The 14855-nt window shown below is 42.8% G+C and overlaps 1 protein-coding gene across 1 annotated transcript in view; it reads left to right on the top strand.

Annotated features, from left to right (window-relative positions):
- The window catches only part of LOC122570037 (chaoptin-like), an 89948-nt gene extending 76309 nt beyond the window's left edge, over positions 1-13639 (top strand). The window contains exons 3-6 of the mRNA XM_043731848.1: positions 5261-5554; positions 6906-9998; positions 10884-11227; positions 11716-13639. Coding sequence (XP_043587783.1) covers positions 5261-5554; positions 6906-9998; positions 10884-11227; positions 11716-12258 — 4274 coding nt within the window. The 3' untranslated portion in view covers positions 12259-13639. The remainder of the gene's footprint in view (positions 1-5260; positions 5555-6905; positions 9999-10883; positions 11228-11715) is intronic.
- Positions 13640-14855: the final 1216 nt, after the last annotated feature.

Genomic DNA, 14855 nt, shown 5'->3' with positions numbered 1-14855 from the left:
GCGGTACCAAGTTGCCCGTTTGCGAGAACTCTGCTCGGCCGAACGCGTTTTAACTTCCGCTTTTTTACAGATTCATGACCTCCCCGAATGTTTCTACCGTTTTATCACGGTTGTACGGTAAAACGCGCCGCAGAATCTGAATTCCAGAGGACCAGGCCAGAAAGCGTCATTTTTTCCCATAGCCACAGCTCGACGCGAGACCAGCTGTTTTAACAGCTGCTTCAAAATTCTGTTTGCAGCTTCGTTTTGAATATTCGACTGGACTAAGGGAAACTAGATTTTCCGATTGTTAAGCTGTGTGCATTTTATTTTATATACAAGGAGGCAAACTTATAATCTCTTTAGTACATAGAATGCTCAGAATCGTAAGAACAACATTCCAAACCATTATCTCGAGGATTTTGCAACTTAAAGTATCGCGTAGTTTATGTACTTAATTATAACTATTTTAACTTATTCTAATTCCGTCTAATCTCTTGTGAGAAGAACGCGATTTACTTCATCTCCTAACACGCCGCTCCTTTTCTATTCCAATATTCTGCAAGAACTTCTTTCAGTACAATTTTTTAATGTACCAACGACAAATTTTCTAAACCGCAGAGCTAATCCTAAAATTCTTCTAATCTCTCTCTGTAATTCACGATATATTTATTTCACTAATTTTTATCACTTATTCTATTTATTTATCAAAGCACATCTACACTGATTGATAGAAAATGAAAAGACGAAAAATTAACACGACTGCCATGGGGATCACCGGTCACCGGTGACGCAGCAAATATTAAAAATACATAGCACGATTGTTTGAAAAAAGAACAATCGTAATAATTGTCTACAAGGCCCTGGGGGTCACCGGTGGCCCTCGCCACAAAATATGCTTCAAGCATGATTTTATAACTCATTTTATTTGCTGCAAATAATATTTCAACATAATATGCATCGCATAATGAAAAGTTCACGTCGGTACCTTGGGCAATCCATGGAAAATTCGTCTGGCAGTCAACGTATTAAACGCTGTTAAGAAACATCGGTTACAACTAGCAGCAAATTACGATCTCACAAGAAAATAGACACGCCTGGTCGCACTTTTTGACCGGGAACAACACGAGTTGCTCGTAAAAAATTACACGTTACCCTTTGTGGCAAGTTTTCGCCGCTACTGATGCGACCGATGATGTCGAAACGGGGTCGTCGAAACAGAGAATGCTATAAGAGAACGAGGTCGGCGGTGTGGCCCATTCGTGGTAAGTAAAAACGCGGCCTTTACGCAAGGGAGCGTCGTCACGCGGCTTTTATGGGATTACAAGCGCGACGTAGTAGTACGCCCCACGGTGGAACAAGAACTTCTCACCGACAAAGTAATACTCCAAGGCAGACAGGAATTCGCGATGTTATTACCGGTACCGGAAATGGAAGTAACGTGTCCGTGCTAATAGGCGTCCGCTGACATGAACGATCACCCGCGACTCGCCTGTCTTCCATCAGATGTTCCAAGTACACGACGAGTTATGATCCGGTTCGTACCAGTGCATCGATCATCGTTTTCCTGCAGCTCGCGTTGATCAGAGCAGAAATTCAGTCTAGGTCCTGTATGAAACTTACAAGAACCTAAAAGGATGACAACATTTTTACACCGGTTCTTGAAATTGGATATCGAGAACAATGTAATAAGAAAGAGGAAGCGTCGAAAAAGTTTTCCAAATCTTCGCGATAATTTACCGGCTAATGGTTGGTGAATTTATAAATCACATTTTTTCTTCTTTAAATGATCAAAGTCTATTCTGAGTTTCTGATTTGCGGGGTGAAAGTCTTCTGACGTATACATGTATTATCCATTATCTAAGCGAAAAGTTTACTGTCGAACCATCAGTGACCAACATTGCACTTAACGCGTGAAGATTTTCCTTCCCAGTGAGTTCTAATTGGAAGTTCGAAACAATTTGAACCCGCATAAACTTACAAATTGACAAGTTTAGCTTATAAACCACCGATAAGTTTGGGAGTTTAAGGAGGCAATAAGTTAAATGCTGATGCGGTATCTAACAAGTTTACATCTTAAAGTGCCGTCCAGTTAGTTTACCTAGCTATCAGTTCGTAGTAAATTTAAATCTCATTTAAATTACTTCGAGTGATTAAGAACTTTCGTTTCTCTTCGATCTGGACCCTGTTTCCATCAAGTTTGCCTGCCGCGCCGCATTAGGAAATTCGTGAAACAGAGTTTCTCTGGTCTTTTTGCAGAGTCAGGAAACTGAATGTTCGTTATAACGCAAGAAGCATAATTTCCGGGCAATATAGAGGCAAGTGCCGGTGCGGGATCTCTTTTTCACGATATGCACGCCGAGTTTTCGACACGGTGCTAACCCCTAACCACTCAGCGCGTTAAATGGCCTACCCGTGTTCCGCCGAGGTTCGTGCGGTCGAAACACAAAAAGCGCGGGAAACCATTCGCAGTTGCAGCTGCATAAAAACGGGAACCGCTTATTTCGCGGTTTGGGAAGCGGTCTGTATTTTGTAATTTCCTTCGTTGCAATTCGACTACGAAATAACGGTAACAATAACGAGGACACGAATACGTTCCTTGCACTTCTAATTGTAAACGGCGATCCTTTATTGATATTATTGATAAACGAACGTTTTACATACATACTGTATTCAATTATACAGATTACCTACAAAAACAATCGCAAATGAGATGTTGCGTTAATCTTAAGTAGATTAAACCAGTAAACAGAAATTCGCGGTTTATTATACGATCCATTTGTAGAGTGTTTATGTGTGTAGAGTATAGTTAGTGTGTGAGGTTTAATGACGAGATTACTCGTTGTTGAATATATCGAATATATTTAAAAGAATAAATTAATGTACAGCCTGTAGGCTTGAGTCGTTAATACAAAGTATTAATCGCAAAATAAAATCGCGGATAAATACTCGTAAATGCTCGTTGCGTAACTCGGTAGATACTCGTGATACTCGGAGATATTGTAGATACTCTGTGTGTACTGTGTATGTAACTGATTCGCTCGCTATCGCGTCCGTTTATTTATACTGGTCGGTGGAGAGTCGGGAAATTCAAATTCGTCTTCGTTCGACGGTTGCTTGTAGCGGCGACATTGTTTTGCCTAGAGTTAATCTGTTCTTATATTACTTGTATCCTAACGATCTTAATACTCCGAGGCAAAACAACAACATGATTTGAATTGTCCTCCGACTCATGTGCCGCTGCACATTTTTCATTTCTTTTCCATATTCCAGAAGGTTTCCCGATATCTTCAGGTACATGATTGCACCTGTCGTTCGCTTACAGGTCCCAGACATGATCCATGCACCAGATGCGACGGAATGAGCCTGGGATCCGCGGTCTACGCAGTTGGCATGCATAATTCCACGATTGTTATTACAGGAAATCGCTGTATTCAGAATGTGTCTCGCACGGAAACCCGCGTATCCCGACTGCGTGGCACGCCGGAAGATTGCTATTCATGTGATACATTAACGGCGCACAAGCGATCTATAACGGGCAAATCGGGCAACGAAAGCCAGAAATTATTTAATCGAGAGAGGCCCACATAGAAACAAACTTTGCTTAGCACAGTGATCGATGAGAAAGTGACGGATGGTGAATGATGATGGAAAAGTATCAAGAATTAAAAGCGACCGAATCGAGAGTGGAACTTTTGCAACAACATAGTAATTAAGAAATATTAATTACATTTATACCGTTGTGTTATTATTATTGTTATATAATTACAGTTATACAGTTATATTAATTACCTCGTCTATATTCGTACTTCGTTCATACGAACAAGATAAAGAGGATAGAAGGTAGATACACCATTTTTCACGACTCAGCTGGAGCTTCTAGATCATCTATCAATGGCACACTTTTAATAATCTTGAAAATTTTGTGGAATTCCCAATTGACATCAGAAAATCTAAGCGATTCCATCGTTAATTGAATAATGTTTCTACCGTGGAATCATTGAATTCTGAGAATTGTCTAACATGTTCGAATTATAATATTTGTACAACTGTATGGACGATCGTTCATCGTTATAGTAAGCTACATTAAGTAAATGTTAATCCTGCGTAGTAAATACGTGTAGAAAGGAAGAGTACTGAGAACAACACGATAAATGAATCGTGTGTTTCCGCTATATGAAAGCCGGACGCCACACAGACGGGAACTCATTAGAAATCATCGACAACATCGCTGCGGGTGACTATTTAAATGATTCTCTTGATAGAACGTTTCCTTGCAAAATTATTAACAACGGATCGAGCCCAGCGGAAACGCGTGTTAAGATACCGCGGCTATATTTACTCTCTCTCTCTCTCTTCCTTTCTCTTTGTCCTCTCTTCCATCCCCTTTTGATTCTGACAATCCACCCTACATTAGCTAATTAGTGTTTAATTAGTAGAGGCTGCAACACAACGCGCTGGATAAAAATCATTAGCCTGCTCCGCTATAATTATCCGCTTTTTGATTCACCTTTATCCTGTCGTCTGACGGGCACCCTGTTTCGCTTTATAAATCTTTTTTCTTTCTACCTATATTTTCCGAAACTTTTGAATCTTCTGCGTGGTTGAAGCTGGAGATTTCTTTCTCGAAAAAGCTCACAAATTATCAAGAAACGACGAGTACGGGGGTTCGTTGTTAGCATCGTTTTAACGCCAAGTAAATAACAAGAAAGACGTGGGTACAGTTCGCTGATCCACTAGCGAAGATGTGCAATTTCCGAAAATGTCAACGAGAGTAGATAAGGAGTGACGTTATCATTAAGCTAACAAGAAGATTATTAAATCGCAGTCGCGTTGCGCAGGAGACATTCAGTCTCGTAATAATTAAAAGACAGAACCCGAAGACATCGTAATGGTAGTTCCTCTTCTCGACTCTTCTTAATATTTTCCAGTCTGATGACGATGTCGAAGACAGATAAGAACGAAGAGGAAAAAAAAAATACCGTGAAAGAGGCAGAGACGGTACTCTTATTATCGGACTGGTTCATTATCGTTCGGAACGCTGCATCGATCGCGATAATTGACGATATACAGGCTACTCCAAAGATCCTCGCTTCTAAAGAAATTTTCTCTTTCTTGCAGATATTCTTTAGGACTTTAGAATACCTTCTTCCAATCACAATCAACCCGAGGCCTACTTTAAACTCTTTTTAAGGCTATTTTAATCACAACGCCGAAACCATGAAAAAGTAAATTGAAAGAGAGCAATCTGAACAATTTTCTCTGCATTGTATCGTTTCAGGAAGATCGTCCGCCAGCGGAGAAGCTCACAGCGACGCGATGTCGAGATCTCGAGAGCGACGAAGAAGACTTTCCAACGTCCCAACGCGAGGCGTCCTCAGGCTGATTCTCCAGCTTCTACTGATCCAGAATTTTGCGTCGACGGGAACTACCGGCCAGATAGCTGAGTGCCCGCCTCCTGAAACAATTCCCGGTTGTCCCTGTTACAATTTCGAGGATGGGCTTTTCCTGGAATGCGCCGGAGCCACCGAGGAGACCCTGAGGAGCACTCTCTTAAGCGTTCTGAGCGCGTCCGGTGAGTACACTGGCTGAGAACCTAATGCAAACGCCATGAACTGTCGTCACGGGGCTCTACGCCGAAGAACATGGAAAATGGTAATGCAAGTTACGTCGGAGAAACTTTTTCGATATTGTCCGCCTTGCAGTTCAATTTTCATTAGTTAACAAAACGGGCTGCATCGAAACATGTCGCCAACACGCTGCGAGAGATTGTTATTATAATCAAGATAACAATGTAACCAATTTGTCGAGGGCGGGCGCGAGCCCTGTATAGCGGATCAATTAGGGTTTAATGGGCCACTACGCCGCGGCGACAGCGCGTAAACGTTTCGAGTTCTTGACGAGGTCACGTACCGGCTGATTCAATAACGATGCTATCGAAGCAACAAATGTTTCTTTCTTAGAAGCGTAATGTTTACATTTTTGGAGCTCCATTAACCGATTAGCTGTTGCGACCTCTTTGAAAAGTGTGTATCTAAAATGTGTCGCAAAAAAGTAAGTGATGACGAGTATACTCGTGACACACACACAGTACGCGCGGCTATTACAATATGGAATTAACTTGTAATGGAATGAATGTTTTCATATGAATGTGTCATAACACAAAATATTGCCATCCCTTCGTTGACGAGTATAGTCCTCAAAAACAGCTAACTGGTTAATACGTCGAACACTTGCTATAAATTCACCGTGTTTCCTGAGGGATAGAAATTTGCAGTCGCCGCGGGTCATCGAACGATAATGACGTAAATGGTTCATAATAATTCTGTTTTGTTCTCAACACAGCCGATATTATTTTACAAACTACTATTAAACGGCAAAATTGAAACCATTAACTAATACGAGTCACAACAATGGAAAATATGATGCAGAAGCAATTATATTGTTTCTTGTGCCGTGATTAAATCAGCTGATAACTTTTGTCGTACATATACGTAAAGTTCATTAAGCAGAGACGAATCAAACTATTAAAATGTAAAAATTTCAAGAAATTTTAGTTGTTGAATTACTTATGTTATCTGTATAGTAAAACCACAATTTAATAATCAGAAAAAGTTCCTAAAAAGAAGCAATTAGGCAAACGTTCAACCAGTTAAATTGCTGCTATTGAATCACGCTGTAAAGTGCCCCGATTCTAATGCTCCAGTATTTTGTTTCGAAGTAAAATATTATCGTACGATCGCACGTAGCGAAAAGGTAACATAATAACAGCGTAGTAAGAACAACATCTTCAAACGACGTCATTATCCTTTACTCTCTCTATAAACTGCAAACGAACATTCGGCCGACCAATGCTGTCAAATCTAAATTTCGCGTTATCGCGACTTAATGAAATTAATGGCGGTGCCTTTTACGACCGTTTCCAGGAACAGGCACGATGGTGCAGTCGTTGAGCGTTTACGAGCTGGACAAAACCGTGGAGGAACTGAAGGACGGCTGCTTCCCGCCTGGTTCTCAGATCAGGCATCTACAAATATCGCATTCGTCCCTTCGAGAAATCAGCGAGGGTGCATTTACGAATCTAAAAGACAGTTTAGAATCCTTGGCCCTACTTTCGAGCCGTTTGCTCCACGTGCCGCAGAAATCATTGGCCGACCTTCGTAAACTAGCAGCCTTGGATCTTGAAGGCAATTTGATACAAGACCTGTCATCCTATTGTTTTTACGGATTGAAACTAATGAAGCTGACTCTGAAGGGCAATCAAATATCGAAAATCTCGGAATACGCGTTTGCAGGGCTAGAAGATAGTCTCAGTGATCTGGATCTAACGGAAAACAAGCTAAAGCTGTTTCCCATGGCGCCATTAAGAAGGTTAGAGAGCCTCGCCTCGCTGAGACTCGCTTGGAACGAAATATCCGAGCTACCAGACGACGGCTATAGTCTATTAAGCGCGCTGTTGATCCTAGACTTAAGTAGCAACAACTTCGAGAAACTGTCCGAGGATTGCCTGCGATCGTGCCCAATTTTACACACTCTATCCTTCTATTACAATTCCATAGAAACTATCCATAAAGACGCATTTATTTCGCTCAAGGAACTCGAATCGATTGACCTGAGTTATAATAAGATTGTGTTTCTCGACGTGGCGACGTTCAAGGGGAACGAAAGATTACGCAACATCGAGCTGAGCAATAATCACATCCACTACATCGGCGGAGTGTTCGCCAGGCTGCCCGAATTACGTGAGCTTTACCTAGCGGAGAATAATATTCTAGAAATCCCCGGTGACGCATTCATCGGCAGCGTGAGCCTGGCTGTTGTCTACCTTCAGCAGAACGCCATCAGAAGAATCGATGGCAGGGGTCTTACCAGTCTGACCCAATTGGCCCAATTGCATCTGAGCAACAACTACATCGAAAAGGTGCCGCTGGAATTCCTCGAGCACTGCGAGAACCTCTCCTCGCTGTCTCTCGACGGTAACAAGATCCACGAGCTTCAACCAGGCACTTTCTTAAAATTACATCAACTGAGGGAGTTACGGTTGCAAGACAATAACATCACCGAGGTGAAACGGGGTGTTTTTTCGCCCCTTCCATCGTTACTCGAGCTCCATTTACAGAACAATGCAATCACCGACATGGAAACAGGCGCGTTGAGGACCTTGCACAGTCTTCAACACGTCAATCTACAAGGTAATCAGCTCACCGTACTGGGTGACGTGTTCCAGTTATCCGCTTCGGAATCCACGTCCGGCGGAAGTTCACTGGTCTCCATTCAATTGGATAGCAACGGCCTGGCCGTGTTGCACAACGACTCTTTACGTGGCCAAGCATCGGTTAGGATCATGTGGCTCGGTCATAACAAGTTGACACACCTGCAGGCGCCGTTGTTCAGGGATTTACTGCTGGTCGAGAGACTCTACTTGACCAACAACTCGATATCCAGGATAGAGGACGGCGCCTTTCAGCCCATGCAAGCTCTAAAATTCCTTGAACTCAGCATGAACAAGCTCAGTCATATTACAGCACGAACGTTCTCCGAATTGCATGAACTGGAAGAATTGTACCTTCAGGACAACGGTCTTAGGCGATTAGATCCGTACGCTCTGACAGCTTTGAAGAAGTTGAAAGTCCTAGATCTGGCGAACAATCATCTAACTGTCCTTCACGATGCCATCTTTCAAGAAGATTTACCGATCAGAACGTTGAATTTGAAGAATTGTTCTATTATAAATATAGAGAGCGGGGCTTTCAGAGGACTTAATAATTTATCCGATTTAAATCTCGACGACAATCACCTTACGGCTCCTGCCTTATTTAACCTACACATTTCAGGCCTTCGAACTCTAGCCGCATCTGGGAATAACTTCAGCCAAATCTCAGAACACAGCTTGAACGGCCTGCCATCTCTACAGGAATTGTATGTCGATAGAGCAGAGATCTCTCAGTTACCGGAGATCATCTTCGTATTAAATCGAAACCTGGCCCGGTTACACTTAAACAAAAACAACCTACGGAATCTACCTCCGGGCATCTTCGACAGACTCGTCTCTCTCAGAGAGATTAAATTGGATCACAATCGGTTCCAGGACATTCCGTATTCGGCCTTGGCCAATGCCTTGAACCTCGAGATCCTCACGCTATCCAATAACGAGATCGTGAACGTGGACGTGGCCAGTTTCGCCAGCCTCAAACACCTGAGGGAATTGGACCTCAGCCACAATCGAATCGAGACAATGTCCGGCTTTGCCACGGCCAACCTATCCTGTCTCACCTCCGTAGACCTCAGTCATAACCACCTGAACGCTCTTCCTGCAAATTTCTTTGCTCATTCTTCGACACTTCGCAAGGTGGATCTTTCTGAGAATAAATTCAGACAAATTCCAGCTGTAGCGTTATCCGGCCAGAATCTTCCTATGCTAACTTGGTTGAATTTGACTAGGAATCCCTTGAATAGGATTCATGTTCTCCCTTCGGAAGCGAAATACCCATTTCTTCAAGAAGTGCACATATCAGGCACGAATCTCAGCATAGTAACGTCCCAGGATTTCGAAACGTTCCCTGCTCTATTGCATTTGTATTTGAGCCAGAATTGCATATCGAGGGTGTCACCAGGAGCATTTAGAAGTTTGCCTAACCTCTTAACCCTGCATCTGGGAACCAACAACTTGGACATTTTGCCGAAAGAGAGGCTACAAGGGATGGAGCATCTAAGGATTCTGAATCTGACCCACAATCTACTGAAAGAGCTGGACGAGTTCCCGGAGGACTTGAAGTCCTTGCAGATATTGGACCTCTCGTACAATCAGATCAGTATTGTGGGCAAGGTGACGTTCAAGAATTTGGTCAGCCTGGTGGAACTGCATCTTTATGGTAATTGGATCAACGCCATCTCCAGCGAGGCGTTCAGACCGCTCAAGAAGCTACGATTGCTGGATCTCAGTAGAAATTACTTGGAAAACCTACCGTTGAATGCGTTCAGGCCTCTCGAGACGCAGATTCGGAGTCTACGCGCCGAAGGTAATGTAATGATCGAAGATAGTTCGTTTCGGATTATTTCATCCAACAGTTTGAATTACATTTCGAGCTAACGTCTATATACGGGTTAAAAAATTGCGCAATGACGCTTAAGAAAATAAGAGAAAAATGCGAAGAAAAAGAATCCGGAAAAGAACGCAGTATCAATGTTTCATTTGCTCGCATAACTTCTGCTGAACGAGCGGCCAGCTAAACGCAGAGAGAATAATTCTATACGCTATCGATCCAAATAGAGTTACTAGTGTTAGAAATCCAATCATATCGCTGGTCACGTACAATCGCCTCGAATCGATACTCAACATCTGAACAATCAAACACACTCTACCATTCTCTCTCATCCTCTCTTCTCAAGTCTGCAAACTGGTCCCTTACGGTATAATGTCTGTCGTCTACCTTCCCTAATCCTGCTCTGTTTCGACTATTAAAGATTTTCAAATTTAATCGGCACACAGATGTGCAACACACAGTTCCGCTCACGTGCTGTCTTCAATCAATGCTTTCATAGTTCTCCGTCAAACTTGCTCTGTTATGATCGCGTTCGTGTCTCTATCGTGTGATTACTATACTATAAATTTCATATTCACAAAGCGAACTTCCTTTACATTTACAAAATTTCAAAAACTCGAAAATAATATCAATTCGTGTGATATCATCTATGAATGGAATAAAATATAAAAATAAAACACAGACAATTTACTTTAACATACAATTGCTCACCAAAGTATCCAGTCCAGTCAGATATTCAATGTATCTCATATAAAATTATCAAACTGAAAGAAATAGATTTTTGCTCCATTTTATGGTCTTATTGTATTTCTTTTATCAACTGCAATTCCTAACATCTAAGTTTCGCGTCGCTTCCCGCAGAGAATCCTCTGGTCTGCGGCTGCGAGTCTCAAGAGCTTTGGGAATGGTTGAGGGACCACCAGAAGCTGGTTAGTGGAGTAGGAGGCGGTCGCGGTCGCGGAAGAAACGGTGTCGGGGTCGGCGATGTAGAGGACGGTCTCCTCAAGTGCCAACAGCCGCCGGAATTGCAAGGTCTGGTTTTCCTGGATCTCGACCCCCATGAGTTCTGTTCCGCTCCGTTGATTCTCAAGCTCGCGATTCAGGACATCCAACCGTTCTCCGTCCTCGTGTCCTGGCAAAGCAGAAACCACTCCGGTCTTCATGGCTACCAAGTGGCCTACCACGCGCTGGACAACGTCGATGAGGTACGTTTTCTCCCTGTGCATTGTTCTATTGTGAATGCCCCATAAATTGCCAGGTAACCATACGTCTTTATTCTCCGCTTGCATAAAAGTCTCGATAAATCATACAGAGATATTTGAATTCTTCCTTACTACACACATTTCGACACCGTATAATTTCTAAATCTTTTTGAGGTCTGTACGTTGTGCTTTACCTTGATATATTCCTTGTAACCGCTGTATTCGAGTCTCTCTTACGAATATCGAATCTATTAGGAAGACATTCACATCGACTAGTATCGAATCACTATTTCTTGCACCATGTGTAATGTATTCTTGATTTAAAAAATCCACTTGCGATTCTTCTATCCGACTCATCTTTTTATCTAAATGTTCGTAAATCATAAACGACGACAAATATTAGTGTATCAGTCACGAATATCTCTTGTCAGTAATCCGAGTCTTTATTGCAAAATAAATTACTAAATTTCCCCATTCGATACAACTTCCAGGTGCGAGGCAAGCTGTTGGATCCTAAAGCACGTTCAGTGAGGCTGACAAAGTTAGCCTCGGACACCCGGTACCTGATCTGCGTGCTGGGACTGGGCAGCTGGGGCACGTCAATCCCAGAGGACATTGGCTCTTGGCAATGGAACGCTTCTCACGACGACGTGATCGAGGGCTCGGCCCGTCCCGCGATGGTGAACTCGCTCACCAGTCAGTGCACGGAGGTTAGAACCCTAGACGCGCCTGATTCGATCGTCGGCGACGGAACAATGAGCGACCGAGGAAGTCTGGCGAACATATTGACCAGAAGACTGGGTCTGATAGTTGGCAGTTGTATGGGCTTCGTGGTGTTCATCGTGTTGATCTCCGTGTTAGGTTACATGAAGATGAAGAAGCAGAGGTCCACCGAGAAGAGAGACCAGCCACTTTCGTCCAATCCGCAAGCGTACATGTCCTACAGGCATTTCTCGTTGCAAAGCGGAGACAGAGCGGACAACGCGTGTCCCAGTTTCATCAGCAACATCGGCACCACTCCGTTGAACTCGTAGCACAAGCCAAAGGAGTCTCGAAAAGAGACTGAGCACCGTGGAATCGAAATGAAGAACTCACCCAGCTGTGTAGGTATCTTTGGCTAGTCAGGATCATGAAAACGACGACTAGGTCCTGTGAAAAAGAAGCGTCGAAAAACGAGTCAACATGGCGCTAACTTTTAGTCCCGTTTGCGGGCACGACTCGGATATAGGTTGCTCAGTTTTAGAAGGAATCCGTTAAATACTAGATCGAGCAGGGCGTCAATGATCGATGCAGGCAATTCAATTAAGGAAAGTGCCAAAACTGACGCGCATAGGTTTTAACGAAGAGTCTCGATTGGTCGCTGATTTCCGCGGATCTTCGTGATGTGTCTGTTAATTCGCGTGCGTGAATGGATCTGACAATGGGAAACGAGACCGTGAACACGTGCCAAAAAGATATTCGAAGCGGGTCGAAAAGAGATACAATTCTTTTGAAAGGACTTGCGAATGTATTGCTCAGTAACGACAAACAAAAAAAGACAACAAGCGACTCTGGCCCTTTTTTCTAGAAACAAAAGCGGACAAAAGGAGACAAATTACCGATCCTTCTCGACCATTCGTATGAACCGAACAACGATGTAAACGACCCCTTTTGAAACATTCGAATCTCTCCTAGGAAGACTGATTTTTTAAACGCCGTTTCTCCAAACATCCACAATCACACCATCCTCCAAAAAGTATTCCCGTCATTTCGATGCTCGTATTATATATTGTGTGTACGATACGTGAGGATTTTTTGTAAATAATAGCATATAAAATATCGTGACTTAAAAAGAAGAAACGATGTTCACACTGACGATGCTCTCATAATATACCGCGAGGATACTCGTCCTTCTAGTGCTGCGCAAGCAATATTACACTTACTTTAATCGATAGTCTCGACGATCAGCACTAAAGTTAATTAAGAGGGCGGTCTTTTAGAAGACGCGAGTTCGTTCAAGGTATTTTTTTCTCCATAAGCGTCCACCGCTACCGGAAAAATCCTAACTGCCGCGGCTCTGTTTCACTTTCTCTCTCTTTCTCCCTCTCTCTCTCTCTCTCTCTCTCTATGTCTATCTCTCTCTCTCACTCTCTCTCCCCCTCTGCCTCTCTCTATCCCTTTATCTCTGTACTCTCGTGTATCCACCGCGTGTCGTCGATCGTCCGGCATACGGAATTTTCTCGAATAAACGCGACCGAGTGGCGCGTCACTCCTGCCAAGAAACGAGAGAACGGAGAATCGGTTTCGAGTTGCCAACTGTGTTATACGGTGACATTGTGGAAGATGGATTTATTGTATATAGATAGAAGATATGTATACACATAGCATTCTTTATTATAGCATAGGCTTTCGGTTAATAAAAATACACCAAAGCTATCGATCGTCTTCATCTTACTGCCCATCAACATTAAACGCCCTTATTCGGTGTTTCGACTATTGAGACTTGCCTTGACAGAGACGAAGATACGCTACACTGAGGCTGAATTTACACTAGCTGGTTCAATCGCCTTGCAGACATGGCCCAATCAAGATTCAATCGAACGATAATCTAGCTAGCGTTTGTGGAATAAATTCCATTACATGCTAATAGCTTTATCGAGCGCCCTTTCGAGACGTTTAGCCCATCGATCAAAGACGCTATTACTCTGGTAAGTACTACGTGTAAATTATAGAAATATAAATTAAAGCAACTTCATTCCTTTGGGGAAAATTTCCTGATAAATCCCGGAAGATTTTCTTTGCGTGTTATGCATCAATGATGAGGTACCATGATCGTACAGGTAATTACCTATTCGACCGACAATCAAACCAAATGGTATTTCAAGGGTATACAGTGGACTATCCATTAAGTCACATCTCATACGGCTAATTAATTAATTATAATGGGAACTTGGTCGGAGCAGCTTAGAGTGAGCTTGTGGCTCGCTTAGGTTCCGTAATTAACTCCGGGTCAGGCCGAGTACATCCCAGAGCGTCAATCAGTTCCGATCTGGCACGTCGAAACCAAAACAATCCGCTTCGGGGATATATCGAATTGCTCGCTTCAATAATGCCCGCTTCAATGCGAGTCTATACTGAATCATTCAACCTATGAGCAATTAATTCCAACCACGATGAAACGAGAAATCAGAGATGTCCCATTTATTAAAATCTCGAAAAACGAATAGGAATCACATTTTTATTTTACTCCGATAAAAAATAGGTTTAATCGCTAGTGCAAATAGTGTCGAGCTCTTTAAGGGGTTACACGATTCAGTCATTCGTTGATTGTTCCTTACAATTGCTAAATTCACTACGATTGCAAAATCTATGAAACACGGTTTGTCATTAACTCGAATAATACTCGATGTTTCGCGAGCTAAATCGCGTACATTGAATTCCACGTCTAATTAACAAAAATTCATGATAGCGACCGCGAGTACATATCCGACAACAACAAATAGTAACTTCCTGATTGGATTTTTCGAACGGGTCACAAACGCTGTCGAATTAAATTACGTGTCGAGCCGGACGACGAAGAACCGACACGGCGATGAAACGTACGACGCCGGTATATGGAAGTAGCCTGAAAGCGGCGTGATTCAAAGCTCGT

Source organism: Bombus pyrosoma, linkage group LG8 (genome assembly GCF_014825855.1).
Source record: "Bombus pyrosoma isolate SC7728 linkage group LG8, ASM1482585v1, whole genome shotgun sequence".
In the NCBI taxonomy this organism is placed as follows: Eukaryota; Metazoa; Arthropoda; class Insecta; order Hymenoptera; family Apidae; genus Bombus; species Bombus pyrosoma.
This window is presented reverse-complemented; position numbering and strand designations above follow the sequence as displayed.